This window comes from Anabas testudineus, chromosome 16, assembly GCF_900324465.2.
Source record: "Anabas testudineus chromosome 16, fAnaTes1.2, whole genome shotgun sequence".
NCBI classification, from domain to species: Eukaryota; Metazoa; Chordata; class Actinopteri; order Anabantiformes; family Anabantidae; genus Anabas; species Anabas testudineus.
The window spans coordinates 8680667-8701290 of record NC_046625.1 but is presented as its reverse complement, the minus strand read 5'-3'; the positions used below and the strand labels follow the sequence as shown (position 1 = coordinate 8701290).

Genomic DNA, 20624 nt, shown 5'->3' with positions numbered 1-20624 from the left:
CTTCTTGTTTTGCTGTTCAAGTACACAAGAGAGGAATTTATATAAATAATTTAAGTTTGTATCTGTATCTTTCAGTATGCGAATAAAAATAGGTGTTCAATTAAAGTGATTTTATCGTGATATGGTAACGAGAATAATGGATTTTCCTTAAGCAGAAATACGGTTTAGAACAATTAGCTTGAATGAAGCACATGTAGTTTTCACCTGCCTCAACTCGTGATAATTCAGATCATCTTACAGAGTAACAGCACTGCAGCTACGATACCATCTCGAAAACATTTATTGATTCCACTTATTAACGACAGAACACTTTTTTCAAACAAAACTTTCAACGGAAAAAAAAGTCACATCCATCTCAGGTAGTTAATTAAAAATTAATTATACAAATGTCATTTGAGGCACATCCAATGGTCCTTATTCAGAATGAATGTCAAATTGTAGTATTCATCGTTTCAAAACATTTAATACTGATTCCTCTCATATCTGTAAGAGAGGAACTTTGACAAGTCGACTTTGGTCTCTTTGCAGAACTTAAATGTGTTTTGTCGTCCTCCCATACATAAATATCTGTGAATCCTTACTACAAAATGAATACTGAATCCCACAGTAGACAATTAGTCTTTGTTTCAGTCAGAGTTACACTGGTGTTCAAGTTCCCCTCAGTTCGAACTGAACTCAGATGAGCTGCAGCCCATCCACAGCGACCGTGTCCATGGCGAGGCCGTTCTCTAAAGCTGTGTGATAGATCTCCAGGGCCTGCTCCAGCGGCAGCGCTCCTCCTTCGCTGGTCTCAATGATGGCGATGGTCTCTCCAAACTCATTACACATGATAGTAGGAGTGCCCTGTGCCTAGAAGGTAAACAAAATCACAATAAGGTCAACTAACAAAAGCTGAATAAAACGTACAGGGTGCTAATTAACAGTCGTCCTCTCTCTACTGTTTAAACTTCACATAGTTTATTCACACGACTGAGTGAAACCTGTTCTGACCTGATGAAGGTCTGAGGCTTGGATCTGGATTAGCTGAGGCTGCCCGTTAGCTAGCTCCACCGCTGAGGCGTCTACCACTGCCACAGCTGAGCTGGTCTCCATCGCCGCTTGAGCTGCAGCCTCTTCGTCCATCCTCTGCTGCCTGGCGTGGGTCTTCTTGTGGTTCCTCAGGTTGGAGAAAGTCTTGAAGGCTTTGCCACACAGGGGGCAAACATGCGGCCGCTCGCCTGTGTGCGTTCGGCGATGTTCTGCTAGGTGCATGCTCTGAATGAAACCTTTCCCGCACACTTCACAGCGAAAAGGACGCTCGCCGGAGTGCGTGCGCAGGTGCTCTCGCAGGTGTGTGTTCTGACGGAAGCGCTTGCCGCACACTTGGCAGGGAAACGGGCGCTCGCCAGTGTGGACTCTTTGGTGAAGTGCGACTCCAGAGGAGGACACAAACAATTTGCCACATACAGGACACTGATGGGCTTTGGGGCGCTTCCCCAAAGTGCACCGCGGCCGCCCGGGTCCCAAGGCGAAGTGGCTCAGTCTGTGAAGTCGCAGGTTGGCCGGAGAATTGAGCTTCTTCCCACACATGTTGCAACCCAGACCCCCTCGAGTTGAATCCCCCGACTCTGTCTCTGCTGTGTCCGTGGAGGAGGTGAGGTCTTTGCCCACCTCTTCTTGTTTTTCCGCCTCTGTACCAGCCTCCATCAGGGTGGGGTGCTGCTCCACACAGTGGCCGTCTCGTTGTTTCCTGGTCAGGAATCCGGCCTCACAGTGCGGACAGGGGAAAGGAGCGGGAGCCCCTGGGTGCTGCGTGTAGCGATGTGCTGCTAATTTGGTGGGCCAGCGAAAGGTGGCAGGGCAGTCGGGGCAACACAGCATCGCAGCACTCGAGTGCAGCAGGCTGTGCTGACGGAGGTTGGAGGACTGGGAGAAGGAGCGATGGCAGACATCACAGCGATATGGACGCACACCAGAGTGGATGAGGTTGTGCCTCATCAGATTGGCCAGAGAGGAGAAGGTTTTGCCGCAGTCAGAACACTGGAAGGGTCTCTCACCGGTATGTGTGCGTATGTGGTTTCGCACGTGGATCTGCTTCTTAAAAGACTTTCCACAGATGCCACAAACAAAGTTTCGCTCAGTGCCGTGAGACTTGTGTCGATGGTGAACTAGCTGCAGCTGGGAGGGAAACGTTTTAGAGCACGAACGACAAGAAAAGGGCCCTTTGTCTGATGATGCAGCTGAAGCAGCTTCGGCTGTGTCTGTGGAGCTCGCTGTGGCTGCTACACCGGTGTCATCGACAGAAGCAGCATTTGTAGCCAAGCCAGACTTCTCCTCCACCTGCTGGGGGTCATCAGTGTTGCATTCCAGTGGGGCAGACACCTCCATGTTGCCGTCCTCCTGCTGCTTATGCACTTCGCCTTCTTCCACTTTGCTCTCGGGAGTTTCAACTGAATCTTCTCCCAGTTTTTCCAGCTCATCCTCTGTGAGAGGCGCCAGCAGGTTGGCCACTTCGTTGTGGGCGTTCCTCTTGTCTCGTGCTCTCTGTAAGATGGCAAGAGCAGAGAGAGATGCTCTTCTTGGAGCTGAGACCTGGAAAAGAAGACAGACAGTTATGAGATTGAACTGTGAGGCTAATTGAAGTCATTTAAACAACAGGGAGATGGAAATACTTATTGTACCACCATGGAGATGGGGGTGGGTGTAGCAGAGGAATCACAGTGCAGGTGGGTCCGACGGTGGTAGAGGTACTTGGTCATGTTGGTAAAGGTTTTGTTGCAGAACTGACACTTGTGAAGGGGGTCTGCGGTGTGAGACTTCCTGTAAGATGAAACAGATTCGTATCAGTTTGTCAGTTTCTCATTATTAACCAGGCCGCTGTGATGTCTCCAAACTCGTTACCTGTGCATGATGAGCGTCATCTCGGTGGTGAAGCCATTGCCACAGTCCACACAAAGGTACCTGGCCACACCTGAGTGAGTGCGCATGTGTGTCTGCAGAGATGTTGCCTTCTTGAACACCTTGCCACACTCTGGACATTCGTGCGTGCCCTGTTCGTGCACCCGTTTGTGCGCGGCCAGCCTGTTGATGGAGGTGAAGGTGCGGTTGCACAGCTCACACTGTTGTGGTTTCGCCCAAACTGCTGCTTTCTTCTCGGCTACTCTGATCCTACTGTCCTCCGCCTTTTCTGTAGTCTCTTCTCTCACTTGCACCTCGTCGACCCCGCTCATGACCCCAGACTCGCCGCTCTCTTTGTCCTGACCTAGGAAGTGCTCTCCCTGGTGCTGGAGGAAGTCCTCAGGAGTCTGGAAGAGCAGGGAGCACTCTGAGCACTCATAAGGGTGGATGACCACCACTTCTGGCTGCTGTCTGTCATCCTGGACGCTGGGGGCCAACCTTAACTCCAGTCTCTGGACCCCGTTCTCCAGGACCCCCATCTTTGCACCTCCAGCTACGGCAGGTAACAAAGGCGGCAGCTTCGAGCGGCGCTGACTGGGAGAGGAGGGGTTGTCTGCTAGAGCCTGAGCGGTGAGAATCTGCAGGTGCATGGTGGCAGAGCCGGGTGTTGCTGTGACAGGAGGCAAGAGGGCGGAGCGGGAGAGTGCAGCGGGTTTGGAGGCAGACTGGCGTTTCTTCTGTTGCTGCTGCTGCTGCTGCTGCTGCTGGGCAAGCACCTAAAAAACACAAATATACACAGATGAACTTTAACACAGTGAAACCTCAACAGGGTTCTGACCTCTGAAGTGGCGTTTCCTTCCGAGTACCTGTGCCAAGATCTCTCTGGCCTGCTGCTCACTTAGCACATAGTTCTGCATGTTGCTCAGTGGTGTGATGGTGCCGTCCGGCTGTAGCACGTACTCCTGTTTAAGGACAAAACAAAAAGCAATTAGTACAGGTTACTACATTTTTACATCCTGTTAAAGCAACGTAAAAATTAAGTAATGCTTTTATTTTTATTAACGAAGAAGGTGACAGTTCTGTAACTCCCATTAAAAGTAGTAATTTTAGAATCATCACATACACACACACACACACTGAGAATCACACATTATGTGAATGTCATTAATGCAGTGAGTGTGAGAAATAGTCACGGCTCACGATATTAAACACAAACACTAAGTGAAGTGAAGCACACATGAATGACTCAGCACATTATTTTAATTGCTCCTGATGATTTAAATAAAATTATACTTTAGCTGATGATTTTACATATTATTAATACAGTAACTATTAGAACTGAATATACGTGTTTGACCTAACTCAGCATAATTAGACAATAAAGGTACAGCAACATTAATTCTTGTTTGAAATTTATTTTATCAGAACAACAAAACAACTGTTACTGTGTTAAAAAGTCTCTTAGCCAAAACACAGCCTCCACAAAATGACCCGTTTGTGCTACACCGCCTGTGAAGAGCTGCCATGAATTATTTGTTGGATCATTGTGGCTGTTAAAAAATATTCATATCTTAGTCTAATTAATCCCTTACCGTGGTCTCTGTGTTACTGTGAGTGCTGCTCCGGCTGTGGGTCCTCCGGTGTTCCAACCAGGTCTCAGGTGAGTCAAACAGAGCCAGGCAGTCAAGACACTGGTACTGAACTGGTCCCGACACCAAAGCCTCTGACCCAGCTTCGTCTGTCTCCAGGATCTCACATAGTTCTGCTCCACACACACACACACACACACACACACACACACACACACACAAGGTTGGTTCTAAACCTTAAAACCTTAAAACTACTAACAGCCATGCGAGTTTCGAAAATGTTGGACTCAAATGTGAAAATTTTAACTCTGTGTAAATACGATATGAAGAATGAGACATTATTAACACATGAACAGGCTCAAAACACACATAAACCTCTATTACCTTGTTGTTCCACATCCATCCCGGCCTCCCTCATGTGCATCTCCTGATGCTGCAGCAGCTCCTCCGGGTTCATGAGGAGGGCTCCACACTCCAGACACTGGTACTGCTGACTGTGCCCCATCTCTGGGACACCCTGGATGGCCACGGCCTCCCCTGCATCCCCTTCTCCCACTTGTCCGGTGTGGATCTGCTGGTGGATCAGCACATCCTCGAGGGTGTTGAAGAGCTGGTGGCACTCGCTGCACATGTACTGATGCTCCACGTACACATCTTCTGCGTCCTCCTGCTGCTCAGCCATGCTGCTGCACTCTGTGTGTGTGTGTGTGTGTGTGTGTGTGTGTGTGTGTGTTGTCTTACGTGGCTTCAAAGTGTATCATGAAAGGTGACAGGTGGAAACTTTAGGGCTGTGCTCCAGAGAACAAACCTGTGGTAAATAAAACGACACAAACAGCTCATTAAAACCAGCAGTCACTGTATGTAGGAGCTTTCATTACATTATTTTGCAGCAGCGTTACATGTCTGTATTTTTGTGATCACACACAGATATCACGGAACAATCAAGCTAAAAACATTTACAGCCATTAGCCAAATGAAGGCCTGCTGTTGCTAACACTGTGAGCACTGCTCCGTGCCGCAGAACTAACTAGTGTCTGATTTTGCTCACGTATGTGATTGATATCTTTGTTTACAGTGTGTGATTGCATATGGAGAGCTGTTGGCGGCGCTCCCTCCGATACTGCAGACTTGTTTCTCGACACCGCGGTTTCCTGACAGCTGCTCCCGGCTTCGTCGGGCGGTCCGTCAGGCGGCGCTACCCACTTTTCCCCGAAGCTCTCCGGCTCCGACGGCGGGCCCTTCTTTCCCCCTTACCTCTCATTTACTCTCGTTGGACAATCCCTCGTGTAGTCATCGCTCCTCTTTCAAATCGGCGTGTGTTTTTTTGTTTTTTTTGTCAGCCTCTTGTCGCCATCCGCCGCATGAACACGTTAAAACCTGAGAAGTGACCGTGGGAAATAACGTTTCAAAGCGTCTCATGAAGCGTTTGCCCGCCGATAGCCTCCATTCTTGTGCGATGAAGCCCCGCCCAATGCGGTAGCCTCCACATTGCAGATTCTGTAATTGGATAGGTTAGCTGTCAATCACAAAGTGCGCTTTACTGACGGGAATTGTAGTTTTTGTCATCAACGGTTAGCAATGCTGTTGTTCATCATTTTTTATTATTTATATTATATAATAATAAATAGTATATGTGTATGAATTCATCATCTAACGATATTGAAGCCCATTGTACACAGAGTATAGATTTGACAGCTTGTCCATTTGCACTGTAACATTTATTTGTTTATTCTTTTTATTAATCATGACAAAACAGGTGTTTGCTTCAAGCATAATTGGAATCATTCAAATAAAAGTTTACTGGAAGTGTGATCTGATTAATTACACAGAATCTGTCTTTATCTTTCTAGAATAAAACAAAGTCAGCGAGGGAGCACGCACAGTTATTAAATGAACAAAAATTAGATTTCGATCATCAGTTTTTTTAAAAAAACCTACAAAATGAAATCAATCATTATTGTATAAATTACTAATAAATGCGGCGCAGTCAACAAAGTTATTCCAACGAGACACAACGCAAAATTCAAAACTTTAAACTACTCAAAGAAGGAAGAACTCGGCTTCCCATCAACCCTTGCGACCTTTACGTAGTTGTGCGTCAACTCCCCGGTCCCCCCACCATCACTGTTCTACAGAGGAAGAAAGGGGGAGACGGGCAGCCTGTACAGAACGCTGTAAGTCTAGTTTTTACATATATCGAATATTAAAATACACACATATATAGCTTAGCTTTGTGCCGGTCTGACAGCTAATAACGTTTAACCTTGTCCCGGTTTTAGTTCACACAAATATGAGCGGCAGCGGGCGGCCCAGGACCAGCTCATTCGCTGAGCCTCCCGGAGCTCCCGGGTCCGCTGCAGCCGGTGCCGGATCAGCAGTAGCCGGTGGAAGCTCGACAGGAAAACCTGGGGCTTCACAAGCAAGTGGAAGCAGCTCGACGAGCTTTGGGAATCTAAAACTGCCTAGTGAGTATATTTTGATATTTCTGTCAAACGCCCAACGTACATGTTTCCACAAAGGCTCGGGCTGTGCCGTGTTTTTACAGAGATGTGTCTCGGTGTGTTTAATCTCGATCATTGTTGCGGCGCTAACGTTAGCCGCAAGCTGTTAGCTGGCTAGCTAAGTTAAGTTAGCTGTTTTTCATTAAGGAACCACTGCGATCAAAGGCTTTTATCGCATTGCTAACATTATCGTTAGCTGCTGATGGCAAGCTTAAAACTAAGTTGCTGATCTTTCGACGGTAAATATCTGTATATCGGTATTTTTGGCAGCATTATCCAATCATTATTATTGCATTGTAGCCCAAAAACAGAGTTTGCGTTAGCCGACGCTATAATATAATTGTCAGTAATATCATATGTGGAAGCTAGCTAGCTTGTTAGCGTTTAAGAAGAGTATGTTAAAATGATCTGGTTAAACTTTTTAGGCGTCGTCCTTGGTCCAGTCTCATCTTCTACATATATATTTTTTTCAAACTAGGATAACGTTAGGGTTTTAGTGTGATTGTCTAAATAGGCTGAACATAATTTTAGCGTATTCTTTCCTAATTACCAATATCTAGTTGCCCATTTGCCAACAAATCATAACCTTAACTGCTCACCTGGATCATATGCATAACGTTGCATAATAGCGTGTGTGACCTACAGTATTCTACAGTGTATTAAGTCTTTAAACAGCATATTGCCTTTGTAATTGTGTAAGTACTCTCAGGTAAAAACAAATTCTTAGTTAAATTACATTTTGTTCCCTTTAGAATAACTTGTGATCTACTAAAGTAGGCCAATGGGTAAACGTGGCCCCTTACTTCACCATTTGGTGCCTGCATAGGAAACTCCATTTGGTTTTGTTGATGTGATGACAAGAACTTGCATAATGCTGCATGTAGGCTGACTTCAGAAAGTCTTCAGAAATTCATTCAAATCATTTTAAATTGATAAAAAAGTTGACTATTTTTACATCCCCAGTAGCTAATAAAACATGTTATTTTTTTACAATATATGATCAAACCATATGCTTGTAGAGTTGCAAGATGACAGGACGACAAAATGGTATACGTGTCACTTGCTCATAACGGCTGCGTAAGAATCTTTATCTACATCTCTCGTGCTCTGTGGAAGTGTCGTTCATGTGTCAGAGCTGCCTGGACCTTGCAATAGACACTTTTTAGGCAACATTGGCAGCACATGATAGTGATTTGATCAGTGTTTTTAGCAGTGAAAGAATAACTGATTTTGATTACTATGTTGTATTAAGAAGCCATGATTGAATCACTATATTATTCCTATTCACGTCTTCAGCACTACTGAAAAACGGTGGAAGGAGTTACTGTGATCAGGGGGTGACGAGAGACAAGCTGAGCCATTTTGGCTAATCAAAGCCTTTACAGAGGATGCCTGTGACCGATTTAAACTGATTACATTTGGCCAGACAAATACTTCAAAACTCAGTCTTACACCTTGTCTTTTGAAATTATTTTTTTACTAGTGACATTACAGTACCTGGCTCATTGCAATACCAAAAAAATACCTTTTTCTATATGTTATTTCACATATCATTTAGTAAATGAGTGAAATTTATCAATTGTTAAATGTGGTCTAACGACAACTAGTTGTACAAGAACATGACCTAATTAATTAGTAATCTGAAATGACAAATGGTTGGATAATAGAAGAATGGAAATACTTAACTCCAGCCCTGAATACTTAAGTTTTCTGTACTTAGTTATGATATTTGAAATGCATTGAGTATTGTTAGAAGCTTTAATACCTATTCATTTCTAATATCTATCCAATTCTAATACACCAAACTTGTCTTATTAACATCAAAGTAAATTATCAAGAAAAGGGAAGTGCCAATACCAATCTAGTGCCATCAGCTGTACCTGTGATTAATCCAGACTCAGTACTTTGTCATTATTAATGTCATTATTGTATTCAGTGTTTCAGTGGCCACAACCCAGTGTTTAGTGCCACAACAAAAGTGAACAACATATTTGGTCAGTACCTTGCACAGATAAGTACACTGAGTTCACGAATCAGTAACTGTGCAATAAAAGTTGAAACGCAGCCATCTTGAGCCTGTGTGGTGCAAAAATATGAACAAATTGAAGCAGTTGTGCGATGACGCTTTAGTTATCCGAATGTTATTTAACTTTAATTAGCATCTAGTTAGATTGTAGATGAGGCAAAATGTGTAGTTGTGTAGATTAAAAGCCACATCTAGTGTAAAGCCATCATAGTACTGAATTAGGCAAGACTCTCTTATAATTCCTAGAAACCTCAAATGATAAAATTGAAACTGCTAATCATTTTATAAAAAGTGTACATGGGTTTCACACTTGGAGACAAGCTCCAAGCTAATTGCTTGTAAGTGTGGGTGTGATGAAAGTCACTTTGCTCATCCTTTTTCTCTTACTCATCAGGCCTGCGTTGACGTATCAGAAACCAAAGCTATTCACTGACAGCTGGGCAGGGTGCTCATCTTTGCATTCATTATTCAGGGGACTATCATGCCACAGCTGCTCCATTTTTAATGTGCTCCCCTCCGGGTTAACTTGTTTAAAGGGAGTATGAAAGTGATGCTAAAAGGAAATACACAGGAACAGTGTATTGTAGAGCTGGAAAACTGGAATGTGCAGGAACCACATAGTAACAGATCTCAAAAGCTGGGTATTTCCTGCTGACCTAGGGGTATAGATCAGATCTAGGCCAATCATGTGGATAAGCCTCTGTTTACTATTAACCTTGAAAAAGTTTTGGGTGGAAAAAGCTGTTATTTGTCAAATCAATTGGAGGTAGTAATCTATTTAAGAACTAATTAGACCGTTACATGTTTTTGCACGTGTTCATACAGACTTGAATAGCAGTAAAGATAAGTCTCTTTGTTTTTCGGAAGTTTGTCTGAGAGACCTACATGCTTCTTTGTCTTACTCCATTTTGAGATTGGAAGACCTACTAGAGATCAGGAGGGGTCCTGTTGAGACAGGCGAAGTGAGCAAGCCCAGGAAATGGTAGCACTTCTGGGTGTGCTACTGTCCGTGCAATTTTATCACAGGCTCTGACAAGCCTTTTGGCAAATGGCCTCTTCTCTGCTGCTCTTCCCCTCTGACTGTATTTGCTTCTTGTGCCGATTTGTCAAATGATTCTTGACCCAAAACGTGCACAGGCTTAAAACACTGAGCAGCTTCTTGACCCTAAATAGAGCCGATGGTTAGAACTTGAGCTTGATTTCCAATAGGTCAAACATTATTCTGAAAGTGACACTGTTGGAATAGTTTAAAATTGACATCTTTTTGTCTGTGAAATCCTCTCTAGTAAATGTGCTACAGCTGTCACCTGTACATTGAGTTATATATAATGTGATAAGGAAGCCATTTTACATACTGAACTTACATTTTCTTTTTTTCAAGGCCACATCTCAGCTCTGTCCTTCTCTGTCTGGGACTTTATGTCCCATTCCTGTATACTTACTGTTACATTATGTAACTATCTATACCATAGTTTTAAAGTTTTGTGTGTGTTGCTCCTAAATGTTTTTACCCATGTGTGCTAAAACCTTCCTAATGTAACAATCGCCTCTCACAAATAATAAAATTATGTATGTATCTAATATGTTAAGCAATGCATAATAGAAAATAACATGACTTTAACCTAGTTCATCTACAACTCTATCCGCTGTATATTTAAACTGTAAAAACCGAACATCTAACATTTTTTAATAACCCATCATTTTACCAAATACAATAATGTACCTAAGTGGCTGTTGCACAAGGACTGTATCAAGTCGTCTGTGAAGTATATGTGAATGATTGGGATGGCCACATTTGGGTAAATGAGACTGCAGCTATGCAGCTCCCAGTTGCATTCCTGCAAACACTACTATTTGAATTGGAAATTTTTGGTTTAAGAATATTTAACCAACTCCCCAAAATGTAAAACAAGCTAGCTGCACATACATTTTATTTATTACCTTAATACTGATACTGAAATACTGTTTTTAGCAGTAATATGTTTGGAGTAGTGTTGTAAATTGGTTTCAAACTCGGGTTCAATATTTTTGGGCCTGCATTATGGGTGTGTCTCAACTATGAAAGGGGTTTTGGATAGTTTTGCCACCAGAAAAAGTGTTAACGTTTATTATCTCCATCTTTCTTATTGTTTTTGATTTCGTTATATTTTGGTGTGAAACCGCTGTTCAGTCATTTCAAGTGTATTTCTCCTCTAATCCACAGGAGACAGCGGCAAAGTGACGACGGTGGTAGCCACACCCGGCCAGGGACCCGATCGTCCGCAGGAAGTCTCCTACACAGACATAAAGGTTATAGGAAATGGCTCCTTTGGAGTGGTGTACCAGGCTCGCCTCATCGACAGCCAGGAGATGGTGGCAATTAAGAAAGTCCTCCAAGACAAGAGGTTTAAGGTACAGACAAAATAACTCAGTCAGCAGATGCATGTTTGAGTCTGGATTTAAACATGATGATCTTTAGTCAGTTTGCCATTAAAGTAAAAATCTTCTGCACAGTTCACAATGCATTTATTTCCCCTTCCTCTTTCCCTCTTCCTTTCTTCATTGCAGAATAGGGAGCTGCAAATTATGAGGAAATTGGACCACTGCAACATTGTGAGGCTACGTTACTTCTTCTACTCCAGTGGAGAGAAGGTGTGTATTCACTTTTATTTAGTAGGAATCAAGTTTCCAGATGAAGCACTAAGCCTCCACACCCAGCCATTTAATGGTGGATGCATCTAAGATGATTCATAGACATGTTCTGGACAAGTAGAGCTCTGTCTTTATTGTGGCACAGAGCTCTTTATTCATTTTCAGATTATCGATTTGTCTTAAATTAATCTCCATCTGTGCAAGCAAAAGCTGAATAATCTTAACCTGAATCTAAAGAAAAGAACTCTTACAACCCGAGCTACAAAGACTAAAACTTATTTATTTTTGACACATTGACATTCAAGATTATTTTTTGGTCTATAAATTCATAGGCATTACTGTGAAGTATACACTTAAATATGTGTATTATACTCAACCTAACTTATAACATATAACTGCAGTGTAATCTGTAATTGTTTATCCAGTCACTGTTTGCAGTAAATATTTATTTCATGATATTAGTGCAAAACGTAAAATAAATATTTATTTCTTAATCAGTTATATAGTTAATCATTGAATAGAGCTGCAATAAAATTTGACGTCTGTGACGATACTGTCTCTCCTTTTTGTTCCTTCATGCAGAAAGATGAGGTGTATTTGAATCTGGTGCTGGACTTCGTCCCCGAGACAGTCTACAGGGTGGCTCGGCACTTCAACAAGGCCAAGACCACTATCCCCATTATCTACGTTAAGGTGCGTAGACAGACAAACACCTGGGTGGACTCGTGGGCATTTTCCTCTTACTGCTTTTACTGCTCCTCTGTATGGATCAAACGTTAAATAAAGCTTGGTTGCGTCATTTCTGTATCAGTGAAAATGTAGTTACAGTCCTAAAAGTCTGATGTGTCAGATTACAGAGTCCACATACTTGCAGACGTCAAGTTTTCACCCCTGTTAGGTTTATCTTAAAGTCTGATTTCATTCCGGTATTAATGAAGGATATATGTAATTATTTTTTTGTTGTGAGATAAAATGCTGAATTCATTAGTTTTTGGGACACCCTGATACATGAACTGCCAAACGGCGCTGTTTTCATGTGCTGTTTTTGTAGAACAGCAAGCTGATGTTTCACAAGTTGGAAAATTGGCCAGTGTTTGGCAAATCTGTGTTCCTGGTGCTTTTGAGGATTGAAGTATATCACTCTAAATATTTAAATCTAAAAGGATAAGACTTCTGAGTCATATTCTGTAAAAGTGGCTCGGAGCAATGGTTCTGATTTTTAATTGTCTTAATATGTCACTGTTTTCGATGGTAGGTTATTAGGTAGATTTTTCATGTCCTTTTTAACAATGTCAGTTTTATTAAATTTGTTTCATAAAGGCATTTATTTACTATTGAGTAACAATTTAATCTCAGTCTCTTGAATTTAGTATAATCAGTTAGGCTGCAAATTTGTAAAGAAAGAACTGTAAGTTAAGTTAAGACTTAGGTTAATTTCCTGTGGATGATATAAGCAACCAAGTGGTTTGCTGCTTGTGACTGTCAGCTCACTCTTTAAGCATTATGAAATCAGGAAGGGAAGGATGGCCCCATGGGAATTAGTCTGTTGTCTTTAATACTCTTGGTTCCTAGTCTGAAAGGATGCTCATTTTAGGGGAGAGTGTTTGTGTGTTTATCACGTCTGTAGCAGCGGAGAAGACATTATTGCTGTCTCATGGCCCATTTCCCTACCTCAGCTTCTCCCCTGTGGCTTTCAGATGCATACAGATCTCTCCCTCTCTCCTCTGTCATTCCTTCCTTCCTCCAGCGACACACCTCCATCACAGCATGCCTGGGGTCTTCTCCCCCCCCCCCGTCTCATGGGTCTTACGTCATTACCATGTCTTCCTCACTCCTCCCCTCCTCTTCTCCCTATCTGCCCCCTTTTTAACCATCATCTCTCATCCCTCAGTCATCCAGTCTGAAATCATTTTGTAATCTGTGGCCAGCCTGTCGCTGCATCATGTGGGCAGTAATGATGATAATGGCGATGACAGTGATTTGTCATTTTAAAATGCTCACCATCTGCATTCCATTGGCACATCAAATGGGCACAAACTTAACAATGTGAGCTCTGTGTGACCTAATATCCTCATCTTCGGGGAGAATCTTTCACCTTTTGCTTTTTAAAATGTTTTCTAAACATACCACTGCAGGCTGCATCAGACAATGCACATACTATACTGCCTATGAACAGGGAGTGTGTTAAACGGTCACTGAAGTATAAAACATAGAGATATCATATTTGTTGCATGGTAGTCATCCTCTAGAGGTAGCTAGACAATAGATCAGTGATTCCCAACCTTTCTGACTGTGTCTGGCTAGTGACTGCTTTAAATGAAGCACTGTTGACTTCAACCCCTCATTACAGAAGTCCACAAATTGTTAGTAGTCACGTTGACAAGTGTTTGTCTCTTCAAAAGATGTCACAAGCAATAAGCAAAGGTAAAAGAAATCTCCTGTATTTTTTCAGTAAAGCAATATATTTCTTTCCTCTATTTAAGTTTCTGTTTGCTCATTATAATGTTTGAATTGGTCGGTACAATTATTAACTGCAAGTCTTTAAAACATTTATTTAGAGATGTACCAATTGCAATTTTCTAGGTCAATTACAATTTTGGCTGCTTAAGATTTCCTGTCTTTCTAAGACTTTAACTGACAACATACACAAATATTTTTATCAGCTTTCATTAATGAATAATTTAATTGTAATTAAGCAATCCACTACCAAATAACGTAATATTTTTCATCTCTGTCTCACTCAAATCAAATCCCAATACAAAGGTTACTGGACAAACCTCCAATTAAAAATGATGTACAGTATTTGTACTTTTTCTGGTGTAAACAGGTGCAACAGCCAATAGAAACAGAAGAAAACAGCAAGACACCAAATGTTTTCTTCCTCCATGCCTTATTTTGGCCTCACAGGTTTTACAAATTACACGCTTCCTGTCTCCACGGTAAATAACTTTCACATTGAAAACATGTTGTGTGTGTCTGTGCGTGACAGCATGTGAACAAAGTGAAGTTTTGGACAGAGAGCAGAGCAGCCTTTTTGTTTGTTAAATGAGTCCTGCCTCAAATTTCACTCCAGTACTATTCACATCAGGGGACTGAAACATGGCTAAACTCAACCCATACTGATGGTTTTGAGCAGCGGAGCAACGCAGTGATCAGCCCAGACTCGGCTGTCTCAGATGATCATGATCAATCAATCCTAAAACCGGCCAATTCTGATCTCCTGCCGATCAATCATTACATTTATTTAATTTCCGATAACTTCCCATTTCTATTATTCCTACTACTAATGCTAAAGCTTTACATATCACATGTAATAAACACTTTATTTCTGTAAGTGAACATTTAACAAAGATGTTACAAATATTCAGGAGATGTCAGGAGATCTTATACATAAATTCAATATGCTGTTACCTACAACAGCTATGAAGCTCATTGTCTAAGTTGTTAAGCAGTCAGCATTATGCCAACCCTCTATGTCGCCCCGCAGGTGTACATGTACCAGCTGTTCCGCAGTCTGGCTTATATCCATTCCCAGGGCGTGTGTCACAGAGACATCAAGCCCCAGAACCTCCTGGTGGATCCAGAGACGGCCATCCTGAAACTCTGTGACTTTGGCAGGTCGGTAACAGACGCTGCCTCTGGACATGTCTGTCTGTGTCGCTCTTTCCATTGTGGTAACATTCTCAATGTGCATGTTTACATGGCTGTCTCTGTTCCAGTCTGCATCTTACTTTCTTTCCGTGTGTATCATGTCTGCTTATGTCTCTGTTTTATCACTTATGTGCTGTGATTTTCATGTTGACCAGCACTCATCTCCTGAACTATCTTTTTTTATTGCTTCTACCACCTTCTAGTGCTAAGCAGCTAGTTCGGGGGGAGCCAAACGTGTCCTATATCTGCTCACGGTACTATCGTGCCCCGGAGCTCATCTTTGGTGCCACCGACTACACGTCCAACATCGACATATGGTCGGCCGGCTGTGTGCTGGCTGAGCTGCTGCTGGGCCAGCCCATCTTCCCTGGGGACAGTGGAGTGGACCAGCTAGTAGAGATCATCAAGGTAAAGCAAGGGTGCTGCAAATTGTGGAGGAAAGCCAATTAATGACAAGCTTTCTCATTAAAAGAGACACAGTGTTATGTTTGAAATTGCAAATAATTTGGCATAGCCTGATGATTCTATATGGGCATCCATAAAAGAAGAATAAAATTTGTAACTAGCAAACTTTAACAAAATCTAAAGATGTATACTAAACATTAAGGGCAGGTGTTGTTAAATGCAAAAACAAATATTTGTGATAATTTACACTGACAAACCTCCATCTCCTTTTATGCATAAGCATGCAAGACAATTGTGATTAATACTAACGAGTATTAAATTTTTGCACTGTGTCAGGTTCTGGGGACCCCAACAAGGGAGCAGATCCGGGAGATGAACCCTAACTACACAGAGTTCAAATTCCCACAGATCAAAGCACATCCCTGGACAAAGGTATGTTTCTGTAACTGGAATATACACTCAGCATTTTATTAGAGACACTAAGATAAAATTAAAGGCTGTTCATCTATTTTAAAGAGGTGTTGATTCATGATTATTTTGGAGGATGTATCACCTGCTGCATCACAGTCCCTTGACACAGACGGATACAAAGTAGTTGGCAGCAGCTGGGTTTTAAGTGTCTGTAGTTCTGGTAGTGTGTCTGTGTTGAGCATGCCTTTTACATTTCCTGCTTCAACTGAACTGTTGTTTTCTTATGTATCTACCACAGTCAGACACACCAACAATGGTGAATTGTTTCTACAGGTCTAGTTTTCTGTCCTCATCAATGATCAGCTGTTCCTCTATTTAGTTTGTAGTTCCTTCTGCATCAGTTGACACTGGAATCAAAATGATCATGAGTAATGACAGTCAAGTAAACGTGCAATCGGGTTGCATGAAAAGAGAGATAATTACACAGAGTGACGCAACCTCGTTTTTCAATCAAGTCCCCCTGAAATGACCAAGACGAAGTTTCTTGTAGAGATCTAAAAAGGTTACTTTTTACTGTGTATTTCTTTAATTCAGACAGTTTGCACTGTAACTAGGGTGCTAAAATCTGTGGACTAAACTTCCAAAATCTGCCCAGGGCAGAGGAGAAATCAGATTACTCTTCTGCTTCATGTATACTCGAATTTCCAGTAACCAGGTTTCTTGAGTACATGTAAGCGTGTTCCCCAAGTTCAGGAAATTTGCCAAATAATGTTGTAAGAATGTTTGTTTACACAGGTATGTGGTTTAGATCTTGGATTTAAGTAAACCAAAATTCTTGGTGGGTCTAACTGACACCCTTTCGTCCTTCTTTCAGGTGTTTAAGCCTCGTACCCCACCAGAGGCTATAGCCCTCTGCTCTCGGCTGCTGGAATACACGCCGGTGACCAGGCTGTCTCCCCTTGAGGCATGTGCGCACGCCTTCTTCGATGAGCTGCGCCAGCCCAACACCCGTCTGCCTAGTGGACGAGAACTGCCACTTCTCTTCAACTTCAGTCCTGTTGGTCAGTTCAACTCTGTCGGGATTTCTATGTACTTTATTTCAAGTGTGTGCTTCTTGCATTTGACCTTTGATGAGCTTCACTTAGTCGCTCATGGTTGGCTGTCATGCATTTGCACCTTGAGTATTTTATGTGTAATTAAACATTAGCTTGCCTTTTCTGCCCTCTCAGAGCTGTCTATCCAGCCTCAGTTGAACTCCACACTCATTCCTCCTCACGCTCGTGCACAGACATTGCCTGCCTCACATGGTATGTATGGCAACATAAACATAACTGATATCATTTTTGATGTTAGTATCGTTAGAACATTTTAGTTATTAATTTAGTTGCCTTTTTTTGTTTAGATCTAGACAGTAGGTGGTGGATATTATGAAAAATGATTTACCAAAGCATGCCTGGATGTGTTGTTAATATGAGAGGTTGGTTGGTGACTTGTGTATTCCCTCTCTCCTCCTGCAGAGGGCAGTGTGTCAGACAGTACCGCCCAACCCAGCTCAGCACCTGGATCCATCAACAACAGCACCTGAACATCCATCCCTCTGTCATCTTTTCTTTTTGTCTTCCCCATTTTCCTTTTCATCTCCTCTGCTCTTCTCCCTCTCAACCTTCTTCCTGGCTCCAAATCCTTAAAAAAAAGAAAAAGACCCACTTAAACACTGAGCATTGGTATTTACCCTGAATGTTAACCATTTCCAATAGACAGTGATTTCTGTGGCTGCTAGCTTCAGGAGGGTGTGGGTTTGTTTTTAAGGACATGTAGTAGCCATACTTGGGCTTAATATAAGCTGCAGCTTATATCAGTCCATGATGTACATGTTATGTGGATTTGTAACCTATATAATCTACAGTTGACTTTTATCCCTTTTTTTATGTTCATTTTATTTACATTAGCTAATTTTATGTGTGGCCGTGGTGCCATCAAATGGGATCGTGATTGGCTATGGAGCTGAGAATTGGGGCCACATGTGAGGCCTGACTAATATTGACAATCATCTTTAGTTGGGTCAAAAATGACACGCTTGTACTGTACATAGTGTTCGATCATAAAACCCACTGTGTAGATTTGAGACTTGTCTCTACTCAAGTATTGTCAGTTCACCTAGACCTGTGGTGGACAAATGAAGATTTATTGTTCTTTTCTTTTTAATCTCCAAATTTGACACAAGACAGAACATGATGGCTGATTCTGTCTGTCAATTTTAAAATAAGAGGTGGTTTTTAAATTTTATTAGCCAAGAAAGCACCACAGCCTGAATTTACAGTTTCTTTTTGAAAATTGGCTCCTTAACTGCCTTTTATGTGAAGGAGAGGGAGCTTTACGTGAGCAGAGTGCACACATCTTCAGTTTCTTCAGTATAAGCTCATGTTTTCGTTGGTTAAGCTGGAAACCAAGTGTTTCATTTTGATTCTCAAGTGAGTATTGCACATCTAGAAAAGGAGCAGAGGGGGAAGCAAAGGGGTCAATTATGTGTGCTGTCCAGCTGTCAACAAAGGGAGCCACTGGTTAGGGGCTAATACAGAAGCCTCAGTGTCTTAGATGTCATAAACACAGTTACTTAGCTCTGCAGGATGAATCGTCACCTCATTAATTATGTCACTTTTACAATATTAAGTTTCATATCAGCTTGATTATGTTAGAGAAATACTCGGAGAGACTTCTGGCGTCTTTCTCTGATCGCCTGGTTTGTTTTTATCATTTCAGCTAGTTCAGTAGGATGAGTTCGTGAATGAATTTTGCTTTGTGAGAGAGATATGTTAAAACCCTCTTCGCGCCTTCCCAAAGAGCCTCTCTATGACGCTCATATCATCATCTTGTCCTCAAATGATTTACACAGCTCAACGGTCCGCTGTCAACACAGACTTGTTTTTTTTCCTCCAACATACAAATGTGCATGTTCAACCCAAGTGGACCACACTATATTACTTCCACTAATAACAGTGATCTGACCAGAAACAATGCTCAAACCCCAGAAACCCAACAGCTTTTGGAGCCTCCCCTTCCATTCCTGTTTGTCCTCTTCCCTCTGCCTTCTGCTTCCCTCTGTCCTCCTTTTTTCACAGCTAAACTGTAAATATCAAGTACCTTTTATTTTATTTTGTTATTTTTGTTATTATTATTATATTGTTGTTCTTGTAATTTTTTTTTCTTTAGTAGACCGGCGCAGCAGCAGCCGGACTGTTTATCCTCAGTCGCAGTCTGTAAATACGATTTCATTTCAGTCCCTGGTTCATGAGGGGAAAACAGAACAAAATGTTTCATTTTTATTCTCTCTCCCTCCATCTCTCTCTTCATAACTTCCCTTTTCTCCCATAAATGTTGTCAAGACTGTTTTATTTATTGTACTGTGTTTTTTGAGGGGGGTGGGGGTCCTTTCCACTGGGGTGGTTAGATTAAGGGGTTTTCTTTTGTTTTCTTTTAGTCCAGCAGTGTCACATGTTAAATGATTTCACATCCAAGATACTGTACTCAGATCCAGACGTCGGAGTGTGTTTTCCAATCAGTGTGCATTGAGGTGCACATGCAAGCCAACAGGTTTTCAATTTAATTTAATTGTGAAGGGAATGTTACAAGCTTCTGGATCTGTGGGTGTTGTTGGGAGGGAGCATGAATCACCCTGTGAGAGTGTGTTTGTGTTTGTCTGGAGGAAAGGGGGAAAATGAATCTGTCAGTACCATCTCCTGTGTCCGACTGACCTGTTTTCACTTGCTGTGCGTTGTATGAGTGTTTGACCTGTTGACGGTGTGTGTGTGTTTCACAGATGCTTGGTGAGTGTTTTTGAGCACAGCTGCAGGGAATGTGGGTGTGTGTGTGTTTGTGTTTGTAAGTGTGTGTGCTGCCAGAACATGGACATCACTCTGTACCTTTTCCTAAATGAAGAGCTGACTAAATGTGCTGTTTTAAAATTTATTTTTTCCATCTTCGGATCTGTCACACTTTGTTTTTAATTTGCTGTGACCCTGCTCTTTTATCACTCTTATCTGAGGAGAAAATGTCATTGTTGGGAACAGAACGGTTGGATAGAGGAGATGACGAAAAGAGAGGGATTGAGGGAGAGAGACAGTTTTTGTTTGTTGGTATAAATAATTAAACTCATTAATAAAGTGATGAAACTATTCCTGTCTCACATTCATGATTGAAATGTACCTGTTTACATGATGTTCGTAAAGATAGAACTCACTATGAGATTACCTAGAACTGTATGATTATTGGTTATGTGCTACCTGGTCTCTGTGCAACACAAAGCTGAATCACAAAGTGGGCAAATGTTTCAAAAGTTGCTCCAATGTAACTGAAAATGTGTTTTGATGATGCACATTATTAACACGCATGATAAGAGCATGAAGGTGGGTTCTTCTGAGCTGTCCTTTAGGCCTTGTTTTAAACAGGGTCATCAAAATAAACTATATTTAGTCAAGTGCTGTACTTGAGTAAAATTACAAAGATTCCTTATAGCTTTTTTTTTTTTTTTTTTAC

The 20624-nt window shown here is 41.9% G+C and overlaps 2 protein-coding genes across 4 annotated transcripts; one reads left to right on the top strand and one right to left on the bottom strand.

Moving 5' to 3' along the window:
- Positions 1-264: 264 nt before the first annotated feature.
- Positions 265-5946, bottom strand: znf526 (zinc finger protein 526). 3 transcript variants are annotated; one of them, XM_026370503.1, is made up of 8 exons: positions 5721-5946; positions 4851-5274; positions 4470-4639; positions 3744-3839; positions 2881-3653; positions 2661-2799; positions 991-2571; positions 265-849 (listed from the first exon to the last, which is right to left on the bottom strand). In XM_026370503.1, the coding sequence occupies exons 2-8, from the start codon at positions 5146-5148 to the stop codon at positions 676-678; spliced, it is 3231 nt and encodes a 1076-aa protein (XP_026226288.1). In that variant the 5' UTR covers positions 5149-5274; positions 5721-5946; the 3' UTR covers positions 265-675. The 3 variants fall into 3 exon arrangements, with proteins under 3 accessions (XP_026226288.1, XP_033182287.1, XP_033182288.1); XM_033326396.1 differs by lacking the exon at positions 5721-5946 and having other exon boundaries at positions 4851-5714; XM_033326397.1 differs by lacking the exon at positions 5721-5946 and having other exon boundaries at positions 676-849; positions 2664-2799; positions 4851-5148.
- Positions 5947-6524: 578 nt separating this feature from the next.
- On the top strand, positions 6525-20263 carry gsk3ab (glycogen synthase kinase 3 alpha b). The gene is made up of 11 exons (XM_026370623.1): positions 6525-6640; positions 6746-6931; positions 11197-11384; positions 11541-11624; positions 12207-12317; positions 15112-15242; positions 15479-15683; positions 16017-16112; positions 16966-17152; positions 17321-17398; positions 17609-20263. The coding sequence occupies exons 2-11, from the start codon at positions 6757-6759 to the stop codon at positions 17674-17676; spliced, it is 1323 nt and encodes a 440-aa protein (XP_026226408.1). The 5' UTR covers positions 6525-6640; positions 6746-6756; the 3' UTR covers positions 17677-20263.
- Positions 20264-20624: the final 361 nt, after the last annotated feature.

Coding starts and splice junctions, on each gene's coding strand:
- znf526 (XM_026370503.1), bottom strand. CDS start 5,148: ATGGCTGAGCAGCAGGAGGACGCAGAAGATGTGTACGTGGAGCATCAG. Junction 4,640..4,850: donor GATGGATGTGGAACAACAAG/GTAATAGAGGTT, acceptor TGTGTGGAGCAG/AACTATGTGAGATCCTGGAG. Junction 3,654..3,743: donor CCAGAGAGATCTTGGCACAG/GTACTCGGAAGG, acceptor TGTGTTTTTTAG/GTGCTTGCCCAGCAGCAGCA.
- gsk3ab (XM_026370623.1), top strand. CDS start 6,757: ATGAGCGGCAGCGGGCGGCCCAGGACCAGCTCATTCGCTGAGCCTCCC. Junction 17,153..17,320: donor CTTCAACTTCAGTCCTGTTG/GTCAGTTCAACT, acceptor CTGCCCTCTCAG/AGCTGTCTATCCAGCCTCAG. Junction 17,399..17,608: donor GACATTGCCTGCCTCACATG/GTATGTATGGCA, acceptor CTCCTCCTGCAG/AGGGCAGTGTGTCAGACAGT.